Source organism: Poecilia reticulata, chromosome 18 (assembly GCF_904066995.2).
Source record: "Poecilia reticulata chromosome 18, P_reticulata-male-v2, whole genome shotgun sequence".
Lineage (NCBI taxonomy): Eukaryota > Metazoa > Chordata > Actinopteri > Cyprinodontiformes > Poeciliidae > Poecilia > Poecilia reticulata.
Window position 1 is genome coordinate 4,445,539 of NC_088847.1, and position 27,244 is coordinate 4,472,782.

Here is a 27,244-nt window from a genome sequence, read left to right on the forward strand (position 1 = left end):
TTCATGGAGATTTGGAACCACAGTAACAGGCAAATAGCTAAAAATCTACAAATACTTGAGACTCCCTCTGAAAAGTGCCACCACAGCACACCGTGAAAGATGCCTATGAGCATCTTAGATATGTTTTGCAAAAAAAAATCCATGAAGTGGTATATGTTGTGTGAATATTGTGGATTTACTTCATATCTACAAACTGATGAATCCACAAGTACTGAACCCAGAATAAGCAGGGGTCCACTGTAAACACACTAGTCCTCAACAAATCCAACTTAGTCTCTTTTTGTCCATTTCTCTATTGTTTTCTGAACCTTGATAATAGTCTTCTGGATTCTAAGGCAGGCATTGCTAAAGACGGGAACTGTATGAAGTTGACCAAGTTGAAAAGCATTTGTGACACGAGTTCTGTAGATGGATTTTAACTCTGCATGAGTCTGTTTGTAACTCTAATAAGTTGCAAAATAACAGTGTTCCAATAGGACATCTTTTCGGGAAGTTTTGGGATGAGTACCCTCTTTATCAAGAGGCATGCTGGTCATAATTTCTCTGTGATCTCTTGATTAATCTCCATCTGCTATGGAGCTGAGTTTGATCGATACCATGTCCCGATGAGAAGACACATGGTCTGTGATGAACGTCCTTGATTGATATCACAGCCAAGTCCTGCACAAATACTAATTGAAGTGTGGCTGTCTGGGCTAAAGTGACATTGTCATTAGAGTGGCACAGTTGCCACCTGATCTAACCTTGATGGCTGCATTCTTTGTGAGACAGAAATATGAAAGGAATTCAGAACATCCAGCTAGAGAGATTGAAGTATGATATTGCACCACTAATAAAACGGAACAAATCACATTATTCAATTTGTCAAGCTTTATGAGAAAACTTTCTATAATTGCTTGCTACATCGTGAGAGTAGTTATATTACCCCACACAGTTTTTACACTTTTAAACATTTTTTATCAGAATATGCTGGGCCTGTCACTTACACTTGTGAATATTTTTTGTTCCTATTTTTATGCTCCCCAACTCTCTGTTGCATGGGTTATACAGGACTTGCTGCGATACATAATGCAGAGAGTGCAGGGTGGACAGAGCATCTTCCCTAAACAATGAGAAATGAGAGTTGTACGAGGAGGAAATGGGCTGGAAAATTCAGAATGGTGTTGTACTGAGGTGATCCCGGTTTCCTTTAAAACAAGATGGAGTGGACAGAGGGCGTGAAATCATGACGGAAGAGAGAGGACTTGTCTTTAGGCTACTAAAGGAGGCAAACTAATGGCCACTGAATTACTCAGTGAAACTAAATCTGTTAAGCAAAATCCAACGTAAAAGCAAAAATATCACAGCAACTGTTTGCATTCTTGAATCACATGTGAACCGTGAAATTAAACTCTTTAAATCATAGCAAACTAAAATATGTATGTAGCACTGAAACAAGGAAGGCCAATGTATCAATGTGATATTGCAGCTCTGCTTTTGTGGTCTGCTGAATTTTGTGCATCAACAATAATGAAAACTCATGCTAAAAGAGTCCAGTGCTAATATCTGAGGGCTAAACAGCTAAACACCTGGTTCCTGTCTTTTTTGGTCTTCACATGGGTCACATTAGATGAATATTTTCCATCTGACTATTTTTTTTTTTTAATTTGTGACTGAAAAATCTAAACGTCATCTGTCTTTCTGACGGATTTCAATTCACACACTTGACCACTTGCTTCAGATGCTCAGACAGTGTCTTCTGACCTGGACACGGAAATCAATGCAATTCCTATGTGGGAGCTGACATTGAGTTGTGATCACTTCAATTGGAGAAATGTTCCCTGATTTCAAAACTTTGACTCAAGTGGCACTTGTAAATCCAGTTTCCACAGTGCAAGCAAAGCTCAAATTCAGCCTCCAGATCAACATCAACGTCTATAGGACTTTGATTAAGCACCGAGCAGGTGCTCAGCTCAGGTCCATGCAGACAGTAAGGAGGTTGTACTAATTAAAATGTATCTGAATCGTTCATAGTACAGCAGTCGCTTGATTTCCTTGTTTTTATTTATATGTAGTTTTCAGGGCCACAGTCAACCAATCACATTTTATTTGTATAGCACATTTCAGCAGCCAGGCATTTCAAAGTGTTTTACATAATTAAAATAAAAACAGCATGTGACAGTGAATAAACAGTTAGAAAGACAAAGAGATTTTTTTTAAAGAAAAAGAAAAGGAAAAAGTCAGTGATTTTTGTCACCATGGAGAAAAAGTTACATCTTGTCACCTTTGTAAAAACAGTGGCCTTAGTCATTTTTTGCCTAAAGGTATTTTGGTGGGAAAATAGGAAAAGAAAAATTCACAATTGCTTTCTTTCAAAAATATGTTTTAAGTTGAAAAAACAAATCACTTTTGGCAAAAATTGACTTATGCCATTATTTTAGGAAGTTGACAAATATGTTAATTTGCTTGATGTGTGATGGCAGTACAGACAAACTGTGTTCAGTTTGTTCATACTGCAAGTCTGATAGGCCAATTTCTAGTTACTCCACAGTATTTTCCTTTTCATAGCCTTGCACATTGTAGTACTATCATTATTATCGTTATTGTTAATCTTGTGTTTAATATGTTGTTTTTAACACTTTAGAACTTTTGCATGAACTTTTGTTTCTGTTGCTGCTGTTACACCTGACTGTCCCCTTTTCCGGACAATAAAAGATGTTTCTATTCTAAAATGCCCAAATGGAAAGAGTCTCTCCTATCCTTTGGTGTGGCCAGTGTTGGAAGGGCTCTAATGTTTTGGGTGTTTCTTGATTTCACTAACTCTCATCGTGTATTCACTGCAGGCAAATGCTCAAGCCTGAGGGCCTTTCCACATTATAGCACCTAATACTAAGGATAAATTAAACAAAATTGAAACGAGTTCTTTATAGCCCAATGAATTGAAAATGCGTTGACTATTGCTGCAGGGTGCAACTGAGTCATAGAGCCGCAGAACCATTTTCTAATCTAAATTCACGGTTATACGCTGAATGAAAAAGACACGAGTGAAGGACGAATGAAAGGTGATCATAGTCGATGACGGGTGCGGCTGTTAACCCTTCGGGGGAAATGCCAGAGCTTCTGCCGCCAAAGCTAAATGTTGCTTGAATTTCCTCAAGAACCCACTGAACATTCGTCCAAAGATGAGACGCGACCGTCGCAGTGAGAAAACTCGAGTTCATGAATGAACTACTTGGCTTATCCCAGCATGGCTTAATCGGTGCCAAAAGCTAAAGGGAAGCCCCACAGCTCTGGTTGGCTGATAGATTTTTCTTCTTTTTTTTTTGCCTGGGAGGTAGCTAGCGAACGGAAACTGATGCGTGGACTCAACTGCAAGTGCCATCTGGCCTTTGCAGGTCCTGATGGAGGAGCCAAGCTTTAAAGGCGACACGTTGGGGGAACGGGGTCACTGGAGCACGAGAGGGACGAGGAAGATGGAGAGGCTCAGCGGATAAAAGGTTTAAGGCAAGCAGGGATTTGACTGTGTGATATTTCAGACGGGATTGAGCTCCACCTGCCCACTACTTACTGCTAATTGGCCATCAACTTGTTGACGCTGTGCCAGGACAATAGCAGGGTGCCAGCTCTCCATCTGACAGCCATATTTCCTGCCTCTCTCTCTCTTTCTCTCTTATTCTTTCCGTCTTTCTCTGTTTACCCATATTATGAACTTTGCTGTCCTCCCTTATCTTGTCACATCTTCCGAATCCACCATCTATAAAGAGCATATATTGTTGAAAGGTTATATGACCTGAAAGACTATATCCTAAAGGGGGAAATAAATGTCATAAAATAGATTTATGGTCTCCGTTTTCTTTACTCCACTAAGGGAGTGTATTGAATTTAAACAGCCCCATCAGGTTCCTGGTGTAGAAATAGCTTTGTTTGTTAAATGTATGATGTTTGCCCACATTGAGGTATTACTTAACCAGGGAATGGATTTCTCATGTCTTTGCTCTGGATCTTACTAATCTATTAAAGCTTTTGCTATTTTTGTGTCAGTATACTGTAGGTTTATTTATTCTGAAGTGCTATAGAAATTGTTTTGGTTATTTTAATAGTCAAGTAGTCAAGAAGATGATGTCTTGGTTGAATAAATCTTACTAAACCATCTTTTTTTTATCAGACCAGTCATTATAAAACTATTTTTGGCACAACAAAGGAAGCCTTTGGAGGTATAAAACATATAAGAAATATAGTCACTGAGCAGTTCAGAAATTATTTTATTAGAGCTCATTTACTGTAAAAGTGAAGCAGTTTCAAGTACATCAATATTAACGTCAAGGTTAATTGCGTACCTGCTGTTTTATGGATTGAAATAACCCAGAAACGTTTGGTTTTTGTCCCATTTATATGTCTTTACAATTACCATATATTTTAGAGTCAAGGGAGCTCTGAGAATAATTTATATTTTATTTTTGCCTAAATCAGCTTTTGGCAATAAAGAGGTGGTGATTTTTTTCTTTTTTTTTTTTTTTTTTGCCAAAATTACTTTTGGTAAAAATTGACTTAAGCCATTATTTTAGGAATGTGATGTAATGACATGTAAAATTTAAATTTAATATAGCCTATAGAAAGTATAGAATAGTAGAAAAAGTACTCATTGAACATACTCTGTGAATTCCCCAATTTATCTTTTGGTGTCTCTCCCACCCTTCCTATGTATTTGAACTATTATTATTTGTTGTTAGTGTTTCCAGACTGTTATTAATCTTGTATGTTGTTGCACTTGAACAAATCCTTTAAAACTCTGACAAAATGACTTTTCCAAGCCGACAGAAGTATCTATTTATCTCAGAGTGTAACCACTTAACTGCAGCGATAAATGAGCTGTGATCATTTAAAACCTTTCATAGGAGTAGCTTAAGCTGTAGTACGTCCAGCAGTATTGAGACAACACTGGTTGTAAAAGTGTAATTGTCATCAAATCAAAATTCTGCACCTTTAAGGAAACAGGACTGCTTTTTTTTTTTTTAACTGATGTAGGGAGACAGAGAAGAAAATGTGCCTGCAGGGAGTTTTGAAGCATCAGTGAAAAGAAGGCGGAGAAGGAAGAATATGATTATGTAGCTAGGCATTGCAAATTGAATTATTTAAATGTACGCACTTTAATCATGGCCAAGGGAGTGAAAATAAAGCAACGCCAGAGCCAACCAGTGAACCACGGAGGGAAAAGGGCAAGCTGGAGTGTGTGATGAGATTTCTGCAGACTTTGTTGCATCCTTGCATACACCAAAGCACCATGTTGCATTGAAGCTTCCCTTAAAAAATGGAAGAAAAAAACCCCAGAAAAAATCTCGTTTAGATTGCAACACTTCTTCCCGGCCGCGATGGAAGCGGGTCTGCGGACGTGAACTCTGACCGCATGCGGCCCCGGCGGGTCCCACGCTCTGTGCTCCCTGGCAATCAAATCATGAACTCGTTGGCACAAAAACAGCCCCCACGTTTGCACTACAAGCAGCACCGAGAGAAGAACAGCATGAAAAAACATTAAGATTAACTGCCCTGCCATGGGCGAGGCTCTAAATTCTGTATTCGCTGATTCATTTATGTAACCTATAGTTGGAGCTCACTCACAAACCAATCCCAGAGACGCAGGGATCCATTTCCTTCCCTGATTAGATTTCAACGGTCTCGTTTTGTGTGCCATTAATCCTATGTTTTTTTTTTTTTGTTTTTTTTTTCATATTACGGTTCCCTCTGTACATCCAATCATCTTAGATTAGTGTTCCTCCATTACATGTTCCCTTCTCATTTCCATAAGCATTCATCCTCTTGTGTTACATGCTAGCAGTATTGCCTATCTCTTGGTTAACAAAAGGACAGCCCTTCCCATTTTCTATTATTAGCCTGGAAGCCTAATGACTTTATCAAACCCTGTCACCAAGTGATTCCTGTAAACCCCTGCAGTGCATAAGCCAGAACAGACACAGGGCCGGGCTGAATAAAGAACGTAAGGGTCTTTAATTAAATCTGTCATCTTGGCATTTGATAAGCGCAGTGGGGCATTATGGCTGCCAGCAACGGAGGCTGACGGTTGGGAGAGGACCGCGCCTGTCCTCGTCTAGCGCTGCACCGAATCAGGAGGGCAAGAAAGGAAAAATAGAGTGAGCGTATTTTTTTTAAACGCACAGCGTCGTTCAGCGGCGTGTGCAGTGAATAAGTTGAAGATTGTACTCCTGTCACCGAGATAAATACGGTGTTTAGAGCATATTTCTCTCCGCGGGTCAAGAAAAAGGAAAAATAATACAAAACGACTTATTGTTTGATGTGATCATTTATGGTTTCGCACAAATGCAACACATATCTGCAAAAAGCTGTCAAATGTTCCCCAGGACAGAGCAATAATATAGAACTTTTGAAACATGTAGTTTGTTTTTATTGTCAGTCAGTAGCCATCACATTTGACTAATATAATCTTTACCTTCTTGTATACACGCAGTTACCACTTCTAATATAAGTTTGATCAATTGTCAGACAAAGCACTCACTGATGTCTTTAATTTAAATTATTGTGTTTCATGGTATATAATTGAGGAGGTCATTGAATTTGCCAGCCTACAGACTTCGCACCAAAAATACCATCCCTACCTGAGATGCCTCTGAACTTTTAGTTTCCCCGTAGAAATTGGTGAGAAAGCCTTGTTTTCTTTGTAAATTATTAAATTCATACATCTAATGTGTTTACTTGGCCTACGTTCATATGAATAAGTTATGCTGCCACAAAGAGCATTTCTAAAGCTTCACAAAGTTTCACGGAAAGAAGACCTGGGATTTCTGAGGAAATAAAAATACTAAATAGCTACTTTTGCAATTAAAGACAAAACAAATTGAACAACAATTGCCCTGGTTTTAAAAAAAAATCCTACAGTCCAGTTGTGGGTATGAAAATGCAAAAACGGTTGAGGTGTAATGTTTTACCATGCGGAACACAGTTTCTATTTTAGAGATAAATCTCTCAACACAAAGGTCGACTTGTAAGGCTTTGGAATATTTGTTTCTACGCAGGTTTCAGTCAGTGCTGGTGTCACGCCAGGTTCACGCATGAGAACCAAGAGATGCTCTGCAGCATTCACCGGTGAACATGAAACACTTGCTGCGGTTCAAACTGCAACACAAAGACACCGAAAAACACTTTACAACTCGAGTCCCAACAACAGAAATGATCTCACCTCATAAACCGATCCTCTTAATTTCCCAGAGGTTTTACATATACTTATATATACAAGATGGAAGCCAGCAGTAAACATACCCCACTGCTTTTAAGTGGTGCTGATTTCTCATTCAAATCAACTCTCAGCATGTTTTATTAAGAGAATCAGAAGGTTGTTTTTGAGGTCAGTGTTTACCTGCCACCAGGTTAATTGGATAAACAGCAGTCATTCCACTTGATTTCTTTGTTGTGTCTCGATCCTTTTGTGTTTTGATCAGTTCTTTGCTGTTTATGTTGCCATATTCTGTTGACTTCCCTTTGGTATTTGTTACTGAGGTGTCAGTTCATTCCATCGTTTCTATTCGTACATCGGGAATTCTTTCTCTTAGATTATTGTCGAGCCTTTTCCCTTCTGGTTTGTAGGTCCTTTGAGTCTTAGTTCAGCTCCCTTCAGTGTTAATTAGTCTCTCCTTCAGTTTTCCTGCTTTTATTCTGCCACTACTGAGTCTCTGAACAGTTCAGCTGGCTCCATTGTAATTTTCCACCCCTGCCTCAGTATTTAAGCTCCTAGTTTTCATTGTTTCTTAGGTGGATTCTTGCGTTCTATTGCCTATTTATTTGTCTATGCGCCTTTTTTTTTTGCTGGAATTTTTTCTAATTCACAAAATAGGTAGAGGAATAGAATAAAAAGTCATCTAAATATCATTCAAGTGCTTTTGATTGTGCGTGATGTTTACTGATATCTATTAAACTTAAAGATATTGTTTTTGTGGGTTTTTTTGTGTTTTTTTTTTTACCTGACTGGCAAGGACTTTGCGTCAGTCAGTCCTTGTTTGTCCGCCTTTCATTGCTGTTAGGAAAACATTATTGAGCTTTTCATCCAGGATGCCACTCATTTTGGTCTTTGATTAGGTCGTTAATATCCTCCGTTGAGCCACAGCATTAGACGTTCCTAAAAGTAAGGGATAAAGAGTGTGAATGGAGTCATGAAGGAAGGAGAGACATGGGAACGTCAAGGACATTCCTGAGTTTTCCCTCCACCATCCTCTGGGTTTTTTTTTCCTATTGTTTCGATATGAAGTTTTATAAAGTGTAAAATCGGCCTAAGGCATTATAATGGAGTGCTTCCAGCATCAAAGCATGAGCCCAAAGACTTTTTATATTAACTCAAACCAATAGAGAGCATGTGCTATGAACAGAAATTTGAGATATATTCCAGAAATACATTTGCTATGTAGGCTGTGCTTTAAATTATGACCAATATCTTCTCTTTTCACAACACTATGGGTGCGTTCACACTGCAGCCCAAGGTGACCCAATTCCGATTTTTTTGACGTCACGTGACCTGTATCCGATTTTTTCATGGCAGTGTGAACAGCACAGGTCGGATTCTTTTTCGAATGTGACCCATATCCGATACGTATCAGATTCAAATGCGACCTAACGTTCAGGTCGCCTTCATCAGAACTGAACGTCACTGATTCTCAACAAATCTCACTATTCTACATCCTGTCACACGCAAGTGGGAAGAAAAACAACAACCATGACGGACTATATGAGGATGTAGTCCTCATATATCCTCATATAGTCTGGTCGGAGTTGTTGCTCCGACCGGACAACAACTTCAAATATGTAAGCTAAGCTCCACCGTTGGCAACCATGTTTACTTCCGCAAACACTGAGCACTTCTTTTTATGGCAGTTGGCAAAACTCTGAGAACGCTGATGCTATTGCGCCCTCTAGTGTGCATGTGGGACACTTTCAGGTCGTTTACCCGTTCACACTGCAGAACACATGCAGGTCGCATTTACTGGCAGTGTGAACTATGGAGCTAAAACGGTCTCATAATTCACAAATGCACAGACTAAGATTCACAAATGCAAAAGATCCACAAATGCACAGCACGAGATTCACACTTTCGAGCTCCTTCTGGCCTGTGAGTTGTGCTGCATTTGTGTGAATTTTAAGACTCCCCTGACGTCTCAAAATTCAGTCTTTTTTTAATAAATGTTCCATCTGATTGGGTGATCAGCAACCAATCAGATCATATGAACGGAACCCCACATTGGGGTAATCTATTTTTCAGCCAATCACATTAACTCATTCCAACAGTGCGGTAGCTTTGACGAAGCACTGACGGTTAAATTATTATACCGCTATGATAATTTATCATTTAAGGAGCAGGGCTTTATAATAATTAATAATATACAAAACCTATTATTATCTAGAATAAATTCAACTATGTAGAAAGGCGCCAGCCTGATGCTATTAGTATGCAGAAGTGCTAGCATAGCTCGGTAGCATAGCTTACTCACGAGAGCTCTGCTGATGTGCTAAAATAGGAGTTAGGTGTGCTGAAGATTGCTAGCTTGTGATGATAGTTGCACAATTAAATCGATTGACATTAATAACGATAACATGGAGATAAATAGCTAATATATTAGATATTTCACTTACCGCTCCTCTGTCGCTGCCAGAAGCCAGGCTTTTCCACGATCGCAGAATCGCGAAAAACTAAAGGGAATGATAAAATGACAAATCTGTCAATTTTAACAAGAGAAATATTTTTTTATTTGTTTTTTGCCACACAAAAAATATTAAAACTACTTGAACTTTGACATTTGTTGCACAGCAAAAATAAACCTGAAAGTATTTTCTTCAAATTCTGTGTAATAGACCTACACAAAGAATGCAGAACAGGGTTTTTTTTTTGTGTTTTTTTTTTGAAAAGTAAACAAAAGAAGTAATTTAAAAAAAAGTAGTTTTAGAGTAAAGTTAGCAACAGAATAATCAAACTCATCAGACACCTCTGTGCCGAAACAGGTAAACAAGACCTTTTTGTGCTTTTTCCTTACTAAAATGTATTCAGCCAGTGTATTGCTCTGAAGCACACAGCGGTGGCGGTGGCTTCTGTGTGCAGAGCGTGTAACAAAGGCTGACACATCGAGGAGGCAGCCGTCACCCCGTCCATTAACTCTGAAATCCTGATTTCAGTCAGCTATACTGCACTAAGGGCTCTGATCTTTAGCCACAACCGCCACGCGGCGTACTCACACACAGGCAAGCCAAGTCTAAATACACTCACACTCAGCCCAGACATACCCTAAAATTATATAGCCTCTGTGTTTAGAGAAGTTGCACTTTCCCAGGAAGAAGCAAAATTATTTACAAGTTAAAGGAAGTTGAGTTTTTACACTGCCAAGCAATTATTTGAGGGGTTTTTCCGACAGAAGGGGGGTTCGTGTCCACTACTGGACAGATGGAGGGAGAAACATGCCTGGAATAAGTGATGTCCGGTCCAAAGCAGCTGGGGAAACTGTTATCTGTTCAAAATGTTATTATTCTCTCATTTAGTGGTGCATTCTTTACTTGGTGTTGCATCTGTTTTATGTAAAAAATTTTCTTAATATACACTCCTTTCACTAAAGTGCCATAGTTATCATGAGAATCTTTTCTTCATACATGTCGATCCATAATTTCATTTTACTTTTTTATAGTCCGTGTAACTTTGTGTTGTCACCAAGGTTTTACAAAAAACAAAGAAGTTGGGTTACTAACTTGAGATCTTAGTGAAATCAGATGAAAATGGAATCCTGTCGGAGAACGTTACACGTGTATTTATCTCACAAGATACTAAGTTATGTAAAGGATCCAGTTTCTGTTAGTGAAAATGTTACAACGTTTAAATGATTAAAAAACAAATCTTTGTGAAGGACTTCTGATCCAGCATGATCAGACCGAAGTGGAACAGTTGATGCGCGTCACATTATTTTCAGGACATTTGTGTTCGTGCTCACCCCCTAAGGTCCTACAGGCACACCGAGGGAATGTTTTGGACCAACTGTATCAACTTCCTCATGGTCTCGGATAATTGCTCTTAAAAACTATCTGTCCCACTCTTCAGCTGAAATCAGCTTCTAGAAGCTGGGTAGTCAGAACTGCGGAACATTGCTGTCCCGGCGCTTTTCCGCACAAACAATCGTGCCTACGATAGTTTGATAGTTCTGCATGCCGAGGGGAGCAAAAAGTTCGCCGTGGGTGTTGTGACAAGAAGGTTCACAATGAAATGATGCGATTTTCGTCATGCAACTGCGACAATGTGAGCTGCTTTAGCTAATTTCAGCCCGACCAGAGAATTTCAGTTTTATTATCAAGCATAATTGTTACCAAATCCCACAGTTAAGCATGTCATTCATATACGTTTAAAATTTCAAGGTATGTTGATTTAGAATGCTCTGCAACACTAAAAACCATAGCTGTTATGTACAGCAGATCTGTGTAAACACACGTTTTATAACCAACATGTTGTGACGGTAGGTGGTTTCAATACGATTGGAACTGGGTCACGGGCTGCATTTCATTTGCAGATGGAAATTGAAATTTCCTAAAAATTAGTCAGAAAAATAAAACTGAAGGGAAGTTAGAATCCTCCAAAAGTAATCCAGTACGACTGCTGTGAATGTAAATCAGTGAGAAATGAAGTGATTCACTTTTTGGCTTCTGCAGGTTTGTATCTTATTAAATCAGTGGCACACATAATGCTGTACCATCAAATGTTTCTGCCATCTGTTGGTACATGCAGTGATTTTTTTTTTCTGAATGCATGAAACACTGGTGAATATATTATCAGCCTGTATTATTAATTGTGGTTTATTCTGATACCTGTGCTCCACATTCAATTCAAATCAGTCAGTTTTATTTATAGCATTAAAGAGATTTTATTACAGTGAGCTGAGTCAACTTTCTTGCCAAACATGGCATTTAACAAAAATACACAGTAAATGCAACGAGTTTAAAAGTAATACTTCACTCAATACTTCTAAAATGTTAAAAACAATAAAACAAAAACACACAACCTAAAAAAAAAAACAATATTAAGACTATTTTAGAACCAATCTTGGAAACTTACAGCAGCAGGAATATAAATTATTTTTATAGCACTTAGTTTGACATTTTGTGATTCAATATCTGAGTCTAGGTGGGACGGATCTGAACTCTCAATGCAGTAGATGAGACACAGCTTTTAAAATAGATACAGATGACCTTTGCACCCACCTCACTGCTACTGGACCATTTCACTAAGTGATTGAGGTAGTTCTTGTGACATCTGTACAGCACTATACATTTCCATCTATCCATGTATACATGCTGATCCTTGCAGGGTTATCGGGTTGTCATTTATCATGATACATTTCTTATCATCAGAAGAATTTTGACTTATCGTTTTCACAATAAATTCCAATTAATGGTGTTTAAAGTCTCCATATTTTCGGGATTGTTGGTTTTACCATTTTATTCACTTTGTTCAATGAAAGTATCAATAAATATCAATGAATTTGAAGATAAGACCAAGTGCAGGTTAGTGATACAAATGACACTTCTTTATATGACTGGTGTCTTAAAAGTGTTTTTACAAATAGGAATGTTGTTTAAGACCAGTGTTTATGTTGGTGGGGCTTCGAATGCTGCCATGTAGTAACAGCAAAACAGTTAAGAATGAATAGCAATTACAATAGCGTGATAAAACGTTAAGTTTTATCGCCCACCCCATGCCACTAGTCTGTCACAGAGACGCATGGTTCAGGCGTAAACTTCACTTAGGAGACCAATTAAGCTATCAGTCATGTTGTTGGACTGTGGGAGGGAGTCGGAGTACCCAGAGAGAACCCTTGCTTTCACAGGGAGAACTTTCAAACTCCATACAGAAAGACCCCAGGCAGCGATTCAAAACAAGGACATGCTTGTTGCAAGGCAGCAGCATCACCAACAGTTCCACTGTCAGCCCTTGCTGTATCTAAAAGCAGAAACTATAACCCTTAGTACAGCTTCCTTGAATGTCTTGACTCTCCTTTTTTCTCAGTCATGGATACCTGCACCACTGAAAAAGGGTTTTAGACATAAATCGCATCCTCAATTTACATGTAGCTTTCTCTCTGTCGCTCGCTTTCTTTCACACTCATTCACAAACTCACATTAACTTCCTCCTCTTCACGTAGACTGTGGATAAATTAGATGTGATTGGGCAGGCATTATGAACTCTAGGGGTGCCTTATACCCTAGAGCTCTGCAATCTGGCTCCCCAGAAAGATGATGACTCTGTTTCCTCTTTCATTCGTCTCTCCCCGCCCCATACGGAGCCAACTTTCGCTTTCCCCCTCGCACCGTGCTCTGTTCCCTCTCACTCCCCGGTGCTATTGTTGCGCCTTCATTGCGTATAGAAATTGTATTTAAAATCCTTAAATCCTTGTCAGAAATTCTCCCTGTGTGCAAGAGATTACTGTGAGCCAGTATTATTCTGCAATGGCTTTAGCAGGCACTCTCCCTCCTCACCAACCTTTCAGCATGTACCCCAATTATTAGCTTCACAATAGCGCGCAGAAAGGAATCATTTTCAGGTCACAGTAAACCTGTAAATCAACCTATGAAGTTGTTGCACGTAGAAAGATAAAGCCCTTTAAAAAAAAAAAAAAAAAAAAAAAAAGATTGAATGCCGCTGGAGCTAGTTTTAAAGGTGTAATCACAGTTTGGTGGGTGGGGAGGGGTTTTGTCACAGCGAGTGACTAGTACCGACACCTCCTTTGTGCGCCACATGCATCTCTCTTCCATTTAGTTTCAGCCCAGCGAGAGCAGCACGGTCCCGGGGGCAGTTGTCCGTGGCTCTGGGTTAGGGCGCCCCCTCGTAAACATCGCGAATGAGGTGGAGACGAGGCCATCTGGCCCAGACAGCTGGGACCACAGCTGCAGGGACAGACAGTGACAGCTGACTCACCGCGCAGTGTTAGAATGCAGAGATGGATGGATGGATGTCTGCAGGGTGGGGGGGTGGAGGCGAGCGACCGAGCTCGATAGGGGGAAAGCGTTCCAGCCCACAAGTCGTATCCCTCGTTTGCATTTTGATGATGCTGGCGTGAAGCAAAAGAAGAAGGAAAAAATAAAACCCGCCTGAGGAAGATCTACAGACTTTGGCAGGTGTTATGGATTATTTTATGTTTAACTTGTGGAACAAATTAGCAGCGCTGCTCTCTGTGTGATAAATTCTGCATTGTAGCAACCATTTTCAGCCTCCACTTAATAATTTATGTGCATGCATTAGCATAACAGACCTTTAAATAAATGAGAGTAAAACTGCCCAGAAAAAGTAAAAGACGTGGGATGAGCCTCCTGGGTGGGCTCTGCTGAGGGTTGTTGATTATTTAGTTTAAAAGTAGTTTTTAGGGAACATCGACCGCGGCCGTACCTGGGGCTGGATGGACTCTCATATGTCCTGCTTTGTCAATAGGAGGTCATTTTAATGCCGCGTTTATTTGTTGGGATGGTGTTGATTTAGCTGAGAAAGCACCACTGCAGCAACAAACTCCTACTGTGTTTAAAAATGTAACATCCCCACCTAGTGATGGATATCACACCTGTACAGTTATCAAACACTATACAGAGCTGACCCTCAGGGTGTTCACACCCGATAGTCCGGTAGACTTGGATCGATTGGGGACCAAAATTGGAACATTCGTTACATTTTCAGCTGGTGAGGTTCACTTTCACACTGCACTGTGTCAAACAAACCAAACCCTTTGAAAAACCTGTTCACCTCTTAGAACAACTGAAGGAGACAACAGAAAAACCTCTGAAGAAGATGCTCAACACAGCTTCTTTCTTCAAGAAATATGAACAAAATGGCATCAGATTTTAATTATTGCAGGATTTCTTTTTTGTCAATGGTAAAAGACTGTAAGCCATTTCTCCTTGCTAGCGCTAGACTCACGCATTTTGTTTTGGTTGTGTTTACCCAGAATGCCTTGGGCTATAGTCCACTTCCTGGTTTTGGAGCAGCCTCTGGTCCGCTTGACTTTCACATAGTCAAAAACAGGGAACACCGCAGTCGATGTTCCCTGTTTTAGTTGCATTCCAACAAAAACAGAGTTCATTTGAACCAAACCGAGACCTCAGTTTTTAGGCAGACCAGAGTTTGATTACGCATGGACACCTCTCCAAACAAACCAGATTTTTGGCGTGGCCAGCACGAACTGAATGGCTTTGTTCAACTTCCTCTGCTAAAACTACAGCCAGACTACAATTTGACACTGTCGTTCACAATTTCACCTCCTGATTGCTGATTGGCCTGGTTGGAATTCAACCTGTGGAGCCCAAGTCAACTGGAGGAAGACTAGACTGAGCTGTGAAGCGAGATTAGAATCGAGCGGTATTGCTTAGGAAAGCCACGGCCAGGCTACAAATGAACTAGAGTTCGATTGAAGCAGACTGAACTGGTGTAGAGTGGCAGGTGGTTGCGTTGAGCATCCGATCTCTGATAGGAGCTCAGGGAAAATGACTGTCATGGTGTTGTGGAAAAGGAACGTGGGCGGTTGGCTGATTAATGTATTTTTTCCCCATCTCCTTGCTTTATTCTGCTAACTCCCCTTGAGGACGTATCATTCCACATGATTAAGATGTGCTCACCCAACCAAGTGAAGCAGGAGACTCCCCCCTTCAGCTAGTTTATCTTTAGTCTCCTCTTCCCAGCTGAGGCTTCGTTTGCCCACAATACACGGTTTACTTTAATCCAGCCTCTGTAATTATCTAAAACACTTCCCCCCGTTTTGTCCCTCACGTCTTCTCATCCTGCCCAATTCCTTTTCATCTCCTTTCTTTCTCTCTCTCTTTTTTTGGCTTTATTGATACCGACACGTTAAATCTCTGTCATTATCCCTCCCAGTTACCGTTAGCCTGATATCATGTGCTGCAAAGATCCATTTAACTAGATTTTCTACATTTCATAACGAGTGAAACCACAATGCCATTAGGATTCCTTTGCCTATAGCGTTGTCCTCTAATGCCTTGGTCTATTCTGGATAGATGGCTCAATATTTTTTTGCTCCATCTCCATCCATTTTCCATCCTACTGTTTTTTTTTTTTTTGTTTTTTTTTTTTTGCGGCTTGCTCTCAAGGCTTTGTTGGGTAAATGTGTGCGTCTGACTACCAGCAGGATAATTGATGCTGGGTTTGTGGAAAACCAATAGATTTTAATTTTTTTTTTAAATCCCAGAGAGAAGCATATTAACGTAAGTAAATAAACACGGATCACATTACGTCTATAGGATGGCCTTACTGTCTTTTCTTTTCCCCATCGAAACAAAGCAGCAGAGTTTGAATCTTGCAAAGCCAATTGGTTGTAAGGACGAGCGTCCCTGCAGCAAGAAATATATATAGTTTCAATTGTGCTGCTTAAATAAAAAATTAATGAGAAAGCAAGACCAGTTAGTCGAGACAAATCAGTAGCTGGGTACTGCCATAATCTTGCGTCCAACTGCGCTCGATTTTGCAAGCACAGTTTGATTGCTGTGTGTGATCTATGCTCACTTGGAGACAGCGAGCTCTTCTCTTCCCCCCCATCATACATATGTTGTTCTCAGACGATGGTATTTGGTCAAGAGGCAAGCTTTTAGAATCTCGAGCAGTTTTCTAAGAAGATTACAACTTGACGCTGCAGGACTGATAAAGGCAACACTGTAAAATTGGGGATTAACTCGGCTGATGATTGAAACAAATTGACATCTCGGATGATGGGACACAGGGAAGAGGAAACACACGAAGGATTTGTTGTAAAATGAACAGTTTAGAAAACTGGTTCTCGAAGTTGATTGTTCAAAGGTTGAAATCCAATTTCTTTTATGGGGTCAAAAGTTTAAAATAATTAGCTGTGAGCAAATCCTAATTTGTTGAGTTTCTTTTTTGGCAAAATAGATATTTTAAGGCATAAAATTGTTGGTTTGTAGACCTGTGCTTCTTTCATTCCTTTCAGTAGAGCGTCATGAGTTATCTAATTTAGTCAGTATTACGGGTGTTTTGGTTTTCTCCAGCGTATATTTGTGCTCATTCTTTATTCATTGTTTTCTTCCAGCATTTTTAAAACCTATTTACTTACAATATGTTTAGATTTTGCTCCGTCAGTTCATTTGTTCTTGCTTAGGACTTGTTTCCTTCAGGTTTGTGTTTTTGTTTGACTTAGATTCTGTTGTTTTATTCATCCTGTTCACCTTTCTCTCTCTCTGTCTGCTGGTCAGCCTGCTCCCCTTCCCAGCTGTTTCTCAATTCCTTGTTTTCCTTTGCCTGCTCCCTTCTCCAGCTGCATCTACAAACTTGTGATTAGCTCTTCTTGTTCTCACGTAATTGTCTACTCCCTCCTCAGTGTATATACAGCCTCCTTTCTGCATCATACTCCACTGATTCGTCTGTCTTTATCTGTGTTTCTTTGCCTATTCCCCGGTTCATCTCTTCCCGTAGTTTCTTTCATTGTAAGTTCCTTGTTTGCTTGTTTGTTGTTGTTTTTGCTTTCAATTCCGCTCTACATTTGGGTCCTATACCTCTAACGAAACGTGACCAATTTAGGAAGAAATGTCCATGTAAGTCTAATAAATGTAACTCCACAAATAACGTGTATTTCTTTGCATGCAGTTATGATAAAAACAAACATCAAAACAGCTGTAGGTAAAAGTTGAAGAGATTGCTACAGAATACGAAGCAACCCTCAGTGGATTCTGTGGTTGTCTGCATCCAATGAGCATTCTAATTTGCATAAATATTATGTTTTGTTCAAATTCCATTTGCAAAGTCAAAATACAATATTTACCAAATTAAGCACATTTTCTAACTACTGTAAAAACGGTTAGTGAAGCCGTGTGAAGAATTATTACAGCTGAGGTGAAAAATAACAAATTTATTGAGGTAAGTGGTTTGGAAACTCTCTTACTAATTAGTTAAATTAAAATACAATAGTCTGTCTCAGTCCAGCTTCTAAACAGTCTACTCAGCTTCAAACATGGGTTTACTCACTTTTAGTAAAGCACTATAGTATCCATCAATAACTTGAGTAAAACTTTGACTTGTGTCATAGCAGCGTGCTCCGCTGTCCTCCACATGTCTGTTTCCTCAGTGTTAGTTAAATGAATCCTAAAAATAAGTTGAGAATTGGGTCTGAACTGACTTGCTGTTTGGTCCATATTCAGATCAAAGTCCAGTGAAGTTATCAGTTTGACCTGCCGTGATGAGCAGCATTAGCATTATTGTCTTACTCCATACTCCAGTTTTTAGCCTCAGTATGGAGGCAAAAGATTTTTTCACTACAAAAAGTCTTTTGTGCTGCTACGTTTCACTGTGAGCATTAGAAACTGCGTTTCCTCTGACCACATGCTTGGGCAGTTTGATATTTTGAAAATAAATTTGATTGGTGCAAACACGCCGATTTTGAAAGAATGTTTTTTGTGCTATAGGATGAGGTGGTTTTTGGCTGTACTGAATCTTTATTTTATTTTTTCTGTAAAGCTGCAACGGAAACAGTTTTCTTCGCATCACGAGTCGTGATCACCAACTTTCTGTTGCCACTGGTGCTAAGTTGGAGGATGATGGCGCAGCATGTTTTTTTCATGACTTATTATTTACAAACTTAACATGATTGTAATTATGTTTCTTACTTAATGGAAACACAGAAATTGCAAAATTGTTCTTTTGTCAACCTTAGCGGAAAATTAATAGTTTTGTGCACATTTGTAATGTAAACGCAGCTATTGATAATGGTATTCTTTGGGTTTGCACTAGATTAAGCCATCACTACTTCTGCACACTGTGAGCTATGCTTTATTTCAGTCAGTTTTCTTTAAACCCATATGCGTTGTTTAAATATACCCATATAAATAAGGGCTCTATATGGCAATGCAGTTTATACATCACTCTAAATTATTTTGTTCTGAAATTTCTCTTTGAGTGCAACCATGAAATTCCACTTCGGAAAGGCCAAAAAAGAACTCTCCAGCTGTGAGTGAAATAATTCACTGGTTACTCCACATACAGCGCCGCATATGGCGCACATATTATGACCTTTTGGGGGATTACAGTGTTTGATGGGAAACAAAACACATTAATTAACTAACATAAATACATAAATTGATTCTGACTAGTTGTATATTTATATGGAAACTGTTAAACATTCTGAATAAGCAAACCGGGGGAAATTTTGACCACATGAAGGAGGTAGGGAAATGACACTGACTGTGATGAAGATTAGAATCCTAAGGGAATCAATTCAGAAAACAAGCAGTGGCAATTAATAAATCATAGGATTTAAGAATCCAAAGTACAAAAATGGTGGCAAGACATGGTGTTTTGGAGTCAGACAACAGATCTAAGGGAGGTCTTAAGCTTTTTGACATATTTTCACACACTTAAATCAGTCTTCACAAATTTTGCACATGGTTAACACTGTCAGTGACATTATATGGATTATTTACTGAAGTTGACAAAACCCAATGTAGCCAAAGTAAAAGAAAGAAAAGCAACAGAAATGCAAGCGTCAAGCTCCTGTTGGTATTTCCATTACTAGCAAAGGAAAAGGTATCAATTTGAAAGTCACTTTTTTCTTTGAGACATTAAAAAGCAGCGCCACAGATAAAATAATCCACAGCTGAGCCTCTTTTTGTCAACAAAAAAAAAAAAGTTGAATTACCGTTTAACAACATGAAAAAACAGTACGAAACGCAAGCAGTACGCAGGCGGTGATGTGCTGCATGGCTGCTGCGTGAAATTCAAAGCGAGTCTCACTTTTTAAATCATCAAAAAAGCAGAAGAAGAACAACTAACAATGCCTGAATGGAGTCCTGATTTTGTTGGGTTAAAGTTATCTAATGTTAGGGTTACGGTTAGTGTTAAACATACGCCTCGAATCCTGTCCGATGTATCCAACACGCCATGAAATGAGATCTAACTTTGTTCCCTAATTTTAAAACAAGTCTCCCTGCAGCGTCCTTACATAAGCAGCCAACACTGGCCCCCTAGTGTTTCAGAAAGCTACTGAGTAAAAACGGGGAAACTGGTGTTAAAAATTGATGATTTGCGTTTTTGTGGTGTTTGTCTGAACTCACTAAAGAGACGAAACTTGTCCCGTTATCCTAGCTTTTGTTTTCCAACACAACAAATTGCAAGTCTGCTCTTGCATTGAGCTCCTTTTATCTTCCTGAGTGTCGTCAAACCTTTCACTTTTTTTTTACAGGCCCATATGTTAACATTACCTCTACTGCTAAACTCGCTTGTAATTTCCTTCTTACACTTAGAAGAGAGAGAATCCTCTTACTTTGTATTTGGCTTCTCAACATCTCGAGATGTCTGAAGTCTAATTAATTAGGTGTGTAATCATAAGAATGTTTCCCTGGGATTAGAGTGTAGAGGAGAGGCTTTGATCCCACATCTGTCAGTCAGCTAAGCCCACCTCCTCCATCTATGACCGTACTTTCCCCTGAAGGATTTCTGGAGTCTGTAATTTCTCCGGCAGAATGCTCAGCGTCTGAAGCCTGGTAGCTTTTAGCCTTTTTGAGATGTGAGTCGTTGCATCATATGGCAGCTGCGCTGACACGACAGTTGCCAGAGTGTGTGTTGCGGTTTTTATGCACGCATGCGTGTCGAGGGCCAATTGTTCACCTGTGTGTGTGCGTGCGTGTGTGTGTGTTTGTGTTCTGTGTTGCTTGTTTCTTCTGTTGCCGTAGGGGAGTTCAGCAGCAGGTGTTGGTATACTCCTTGTGTTTTTTTATTCCTCATAATGAGTTCCCAGTCCACACACTGCCCTCTGAAGGAAACATTTTCATTAGCAAAAAAAAAAAAAAAATCAAATGATGAGTAACCATCAAAACATTGAGAAGCTTTATGTTTTTCTGGCTCTGAGTTCGGGAGTTCAGCCTTAGCGCCGGATCAGAACTCTTGTCCTGGTCACCCTGGGCGATGTTTCCTCCCTCCATCAGCAAGCACAGCATCTCCGGTCTCCCGGGGGACCCTCCCACCTGGCTGACTGGGGTGAGCGTGTTTGGCTGTTGTGTGCGTGGGTGCGCGAACACATGAGTAATAGCCCAGGCTCGGCTCTCTCCATCAGCGCAGAGGACGTCTCCTGCGTTTTCTTGGCTTCGGCCATTTTTCTTGCCTCTTGTCTCCCGCACTGAGCTCCTGTCCCAAATACGATCTTTATCAGCCCTGATTTATCTCGTACACAATCTCCCCCACCACCTTCTGCTTCTCTTATTCCGCCTCATTTCTGCTTTCTTTCTCTATCTTGTTTCGCACAAATTTTCCTCACATTTGAAGTTCGTTTTTCAGATTTAATGGGAATGATTGAGACTTGCTCTTCATCTTCTCTTGTCATCTCAATGCGTCAGGCTTTCTGAAGGGAGATGTGGGAGATACTTTGAGTACATTTATGTTGTGAAAGACATGGAAAGAACACTGAGGAAGAGCCAGAGCTTTGTTTCAACAACCAAAATCACAATCTTTGATTTAGATATTGAATGAGGAAGGTGTAAAGTTGGCTATTTCCAGAACCAGTAAGCTCTTCAAGATAGGTATATTTGTATAGCATGTTCCAGCGAGAAGGCAGTTCAAAGTGGTTTACACAACACAGTAAACAACCAAAAAACAAACAAACAAACATTAAAATACAGAGGCAAAGTAAAGGTAAGAAAAAGTTGTAATCCAGAACAGAATTAATCTGCTTTCCAATAATTAATCAAAGGCAACTCTAAACAACTGAGTACTACCTCAGCCTTCACTTTAAGGAACTCAGTGTTTCATATGCTTTGCGGTTTTCTGGAAGTTTGTTCCATCTTAGAGGAACATAGCAGCTGAATGCTGCTTCTCCATGTTTGGTTCTGGTTCTGGGGATGCAGAGCAGGACCAGAACCAGAAAACCTGAGAGGTCTGGAAGGTTGATACGGCGACGATGGGTCTTTATCTTTTTTGGTCCTAAACTAACAAAGATATTTTAAATTTGTTTTCTGAGCATGCATTAGTTTCTAATAATCTTTTTGACTTTGTAATAGTCTTTATTTGTTTTGGGAAATCCTGATGTAGAGAGCATTGCCCCTTCTTCAAATATCAGTAGCTTTTCACGACAGGAAGGCTAAACACATATTTTAAGTCCTGTTATACTACAGTTCATGGAATCAACTCAGATTTCTAACAAAGTAGTTGGAGATCGGAAACTAGTGACAGAATTGTGATGGGTTTATCTCTAGCATGTGGATCTTCAGGACATGTTGTCACTCACAGCAGAGTGATCAGTTTGAAAATCCGCAGCTTCTCTACGTGTTTAACTATCATACACAACATCCATGCAATTCTTCCATCGTTTCTGCATGTGTCTTCTTCTCCTTCATTCCCCTCCCACTCGCCCACTCCTTCTCTCTCACTTTTTTCCCCCCTCTCCGCTTCAGCCAGACAACCAAACACACACACACTCTCTTTTTTTCTCTCCCTCTCTCTCTCTCTCCATCACTGCGCTGCCCTGTGTATCACACTGACGGTCTTTGCATCCAAAGGATCTAAATGTGTCTACCTTATCCTTCTTTTCCGACTCTTATCGCAGGTTCTTTTTGTGTTTGTTTTGGTTTTTGGTAGCTATTTTTTTCTCCCCCTCCTTTTTTGGTTTGCCAAGTACAGAGCTGTATGCAGTTTGGGGTGGAAGGAAGAGTGGAGGTGGGGGGGTGGGCGCCCTGGCTGACTCGATCGGAGGAAAAGGAGATGGGAGAACTGCGCGGGCAGGAAGGATGTGCTCGTTGCTGCAGCTTCTGATTCAATTAGCATGAATTTCACAGCGAAGGCAGCAGCGGCAGCAGCATCCCCGTCAGACCGTCTGAGCGAGCCAGCAACGGCAGCAGCTTCCCGCGTCGGTGCTCCGTCAAGGGGACCCGCAACTGTTTCCCGTCGCTTTCCCACCTTGGAGAGCGGTCTTTGAAGCGGCTCAGCGGCGGATTCTCAAAGCGAGAGGAGGGAGCAAGTAGGACGGAGCTTGTTTGTCAGTCCTAGGATGGGAAGATTGTTGAGATGAACTGAACGCCAGGCACTTCAGCGCTTTTGGTTATGGTTTAATCCCGTTAAGCTGTTTTTCTTGGGTGCTGCTCAGCATTCTATGACCCGTATTGATTTATCCTGCCAGAATAGAGGGGAAGGATTTCAACGCCTTGCTTGGAAATAGCCAGCTGTTTTTGCTCTGGCTCCAGATTCCTCCTTTGCCCCGGAGTGCTTCATTTTTATTTCTTAATCTGTTTTTCCTTCTCTCAGCTCCTGACTGAAAGGGTTTGATAGCTCCCTCAAGGATTCTATAAAAAAAAATTTAAAAAACCCAGAACCGGATTTTGGACGCTCCTTCTTCGTAGCATCCTTTTCTGCTCCTGTTTATTCTGCACTCTGGTTTTATTCAGATGCATTTTCTCGTTCGGCTGCCATAAGTTGTGTCGGGCAGACTAAGCAGAGATGGTAGACTCGGATTATGGGAGGAGAAAACCTCTGAAGATCTCCCCAAGGCAATGGGAATCCTGAAGAACAATTGACTGAAAGATCATCGCAGACAAGTGTCTAAGATGGAGTCCCATGTTTGCTAAGTTAATACTTGTCAGCTAAGATTCTGTTTCGACAGTTCCGTTTATCAGATTTAATTAGCTGTTTTAGGGTAGGAGTAGGAAATTGGTTTTAAAGGATCAAGAAGCTTTTGGATATCAATATTTGACTCCTGGAGATTTTTCATCTCAGAAAGGATCTTGTATTTTTTTTCTTCTTCTTCTTCTTCTTCTTCAGTGATTTTATTTCCAGTCATTTTTGGGATTTTCAAGCAAAGGATCTGCTTTTGATTTTTGTTCCCCCTTTCTTGGCTTATACTTCTTTTTAATCTGTATTTTCTGTTTCTTTGTTTTTATTATTATTATTTTTTTATCCAATCCCAGGCTGGTAGGCTGGGGGGGATCATGGGCCCTGGATTCCTTTGAGATGTTCACTTCCTGTTTGTGTCGCATGAGGGGGAGAGGCCTGCCCTTCTTCTCAGGCCCTGCCCCCATGGAGCAGGAGGTGGAAGTGGAGGTAGACGGAGGGTTGCTATTGGTGCCCAGGCAGGGTGCAGCGGCGTCCCCCGTGGTGTGGGCCAGCCCGGCCCTGTTGTTCCGGCTGGTGCTCTCTCTGGCATTGCTGGTGTTCCCATGTCCAGCCGTAGCTGCCCGAGTCTCCTCCTCCCTCAGCACCACCCACCATGTTCACCACTTCCACAACAAGCATGGCACTGTGCCCATTGCCATCAACCGGATGCCCTTTGTGACACGTGGGGGCCATGGTAAGACCTTTGTTTTTCTGCTTCTCTTAGGTGAATTTTTTTGGTGAAGCCGCCATTGAAAACCACATCTGTGTTAGCAGGACTTGGAAGATTTCAAGTTTTGGGTTGACTTAATCTTCTGAGAGGATAATTTATTTTCACAACAAGTTTTAAGTAACCAATTGAACCATTGGAATGGTTGTGATTTCAGAAACAATGAGATGACCCCAAGCTTCAATAAGCAGTCTCCTTGGCTTCCTCTTCCTTCCTGTTGAGGCTAGCCTCCTGGCTTGTGGCTCTGGCTTGTTGGGTGATGTTTTCCACTGCCTGTTCCCTTCTGGGCTTTTTACACCGGATCCCCAGCCAGCTGGGTTCTGCTACTTGCCTTTCAAGTTTATAGTCCATCTTGAGCCCATGGGCGTATGGAACTGTGGCAAATTTAAATCCATGTAATCACCCCAAACAGTGAATAATGGTAGTCAGGAAAAAGAATCGTGTCAAGCTGGGTTTGAAGACGGCAGGTGTCACGTGACGCCTGTTGGGGTTCTTTGTATATTGAGGGAAAAAATCCATAGATAATTGCCTGAGCACATCATATTTTGTCCTACTTTCTGCAGCATATGTCTTTGGCTCAGTGCTCTATGGCGCATCGGCTGCTGTGCTTTTCTTAGCCTAAGCTGTCAGGGACAAGGCAGGGTTTCACACTGATGATCGCTTTGATGTTCCCCAACTCAAGCTTTTCTCTGCGATTTTTTTTCTCCTCCTTTTCCTGTGCTTCATTACAACCTCGCTGACAGGAGATGCTAATAGCACATATTGATTCCTCAGCATGCTCATGCTCATGCTGCCCAATTTAAATTCACTTAGTGAGTCTCCACAGCTTGTCTAGTCCTCTAACTTCCACTGTCTACCTCTCACTTTTGCCAGAGCGTACCTGTAGTCGGCGGGGTGTCGGATTCGCCCGCACAGCACCGACCGCCAGTAGTTGCTGGGTTGCCTTTAGTCTCTCTAGATGTGTTCAGTTCACAACTTCCTTCCCCAGGGCTCAGGACTGCATTACACTTGTGACATGAGCCCATGTGTTCCCCAGCTGAAGTAGTCTTGAGCTCACTAATGATATTTGGTATCTGGCATTGAGACTAAAATAATTGCATAATGGCCTGTGTTTGTATAACATTTCATTAATGTCGAGGTCTTCAGAGCTCTTTACACTGCAGTTATTAACCCATTCATACACACGTTTACACACACTGATGTGAATAATGTGACGAGGCAATGGCAAATCTCCAAGCTAATCTGAGTAACATTTTAGTTGGCATATCTTCACCAGATCCTATAATCGTGCTTTCTGATGTTTTAAATATTAGAAGAGAAGTATTATTTTTTGGAGCTTTCCACCACGTTATAAAGTTTTTCCTCATCAAAAACATTGTTGGCTTGATTCTTTCATGCACATTAGATAAACCCTTTAATCTCCTACAGCAACCGACCATTCAGCTGAGCAAAACACCTGATTGGACTTAGCCCCGCCTTCAAGGCGCAGCTCCTCCTCGGAGCTACCCAGTTATCCACCTCACAGAGCAGCCCGCATGCACTGAGCCCCTTCAGACTAGCCAAAAACAAATAGCCAACACTTTGTGGAACTGCACATCTGCGGAGTTCATTATACGAGCTGCTTTTCAGTGCAACGCTGGTAAAAAATAAAAAATAATTAAAAAAACATTGTTAAAGGGTTAATACAGGAGCCATGTTCTTGAAGGCTGAGTTTCAGAAAGAGCAGGAAGCATTAAAGAGACCAAAGAAGCAGAATTTCTTTTTAAGCCATTTTTGATATATAGAACATTTTTATAACAACTAACGGTAACAATTACTTGATTGTGCTATAAAATGGCACCAATAGAAAACATACTGTCTCATTAAGTTTTTATAAACTTACTGTACGGACAATCAGTTTAGTTCTGATTTTCAAACATATTCTTCACTAGTCTCTGTTTTAAAGTGTTGACATATTAAATTCCAAAACTTTTAAACAGATGTTGCATTCAGTTCACTGGATTGCAATTCTCTGTCTGCTGTAAAGACCAAAAATCCCCTCATAATAGACCGGATTGAAAAGACTTAGAAGAATTCTACTGAAGGCTGTGTTATCCTGCTGTTTATTTGATGTTACTTGGGTTGCTTATGCATGAGAAGACGTCACTTTTCTGATAGCATTATTCAGAGTTTTGCTTCTTAAAAGTATTCAGAAGTCCATTTCTTTCCTGCTAAACACTTCAAAAGCATTATTTAAAATTGTTGCTCTCTTAAAATGACAACCCTTACCACTTTCTCCTCTTCATTTTCTCTTCCATCTGGCATCCATAATTGGATTGAAGCTCTAATATCTCAACATGCTTGACTGTTTAAATTGACACAATCAGCATAAAAATTGTTTTTGGGGTCTCTCTGTGGATTTATAGCCGTTTCACAAATGCAGCCTGGAAAAGGGGGGCCTGCCTTTCCATTGCAAAATTAGCTTAAGCTCAGTCATGACAATGCAGCAGCTTGTCAGGCTTCCATTATGTAAACTTATGCAGATAAAAGTATATGTCTAAGTAAAGGAATTTAACCAAGATTGAGATGACGATGATTGGTTGGCTGTGTTTGCTGTTCTTGTTGCTTTTCTCCCTGGCATTTGCCATAGCAGTTAGTAATATACTCCTACACAGCGAACGCTGTGGCTTCTCGGTTCATTTGTGTTGTTTTTAGTAGCACACTCCCAACATTTTCATTATCTGCTACAAGAAAGCACATACACATACACACAAGCGGATGCTCCTCTCATGTGGGGAGTCAAATACAGTTACCGTCATAAATACCTCCATTTCAGGCTGGCAAATCGTGTCCTTGTCTGAAATGCCAGCTCTCCACATATTGTCAGCCAAGTGGCGCAGCATATTACGAGTGCTAATACCCCACTCGGTGATAAG

General features: G+C 40.5%; 1 protein-coding gene across 12 annotated transcripts in view; it reads left to right on the top strand.

Annotated features, from left to right (window-relative positions):
• nrxn2b (neurexin 2b) overlaps nt 1-27,244 on the top strand; it is an 811,982-nt gene that overhangs the window by 499,469 nt on the left and 285,269 nt on the right. The window contains exon 1 of one of the 12 annotated variants that reach the window (XM_081599844.1): nt 22,440-24,296. The exons of 10 other annotated variants lie outside the window; for them this stretch is intronic. In XM_081599844.1, the coding sequence (XP_081455970.1) occupies nt 23,960-24,296 (337 nt within the window). In that variant the 5' untranslated portion in view covers nt 22,440-23,959. Of the gene's footprint in view, nt 1-22,439; nt 24,297-27,244 lie in introns of those variants that run through there. One more of the 12 variants, XM_081599843.1, reaches the window with a different exon arrangement.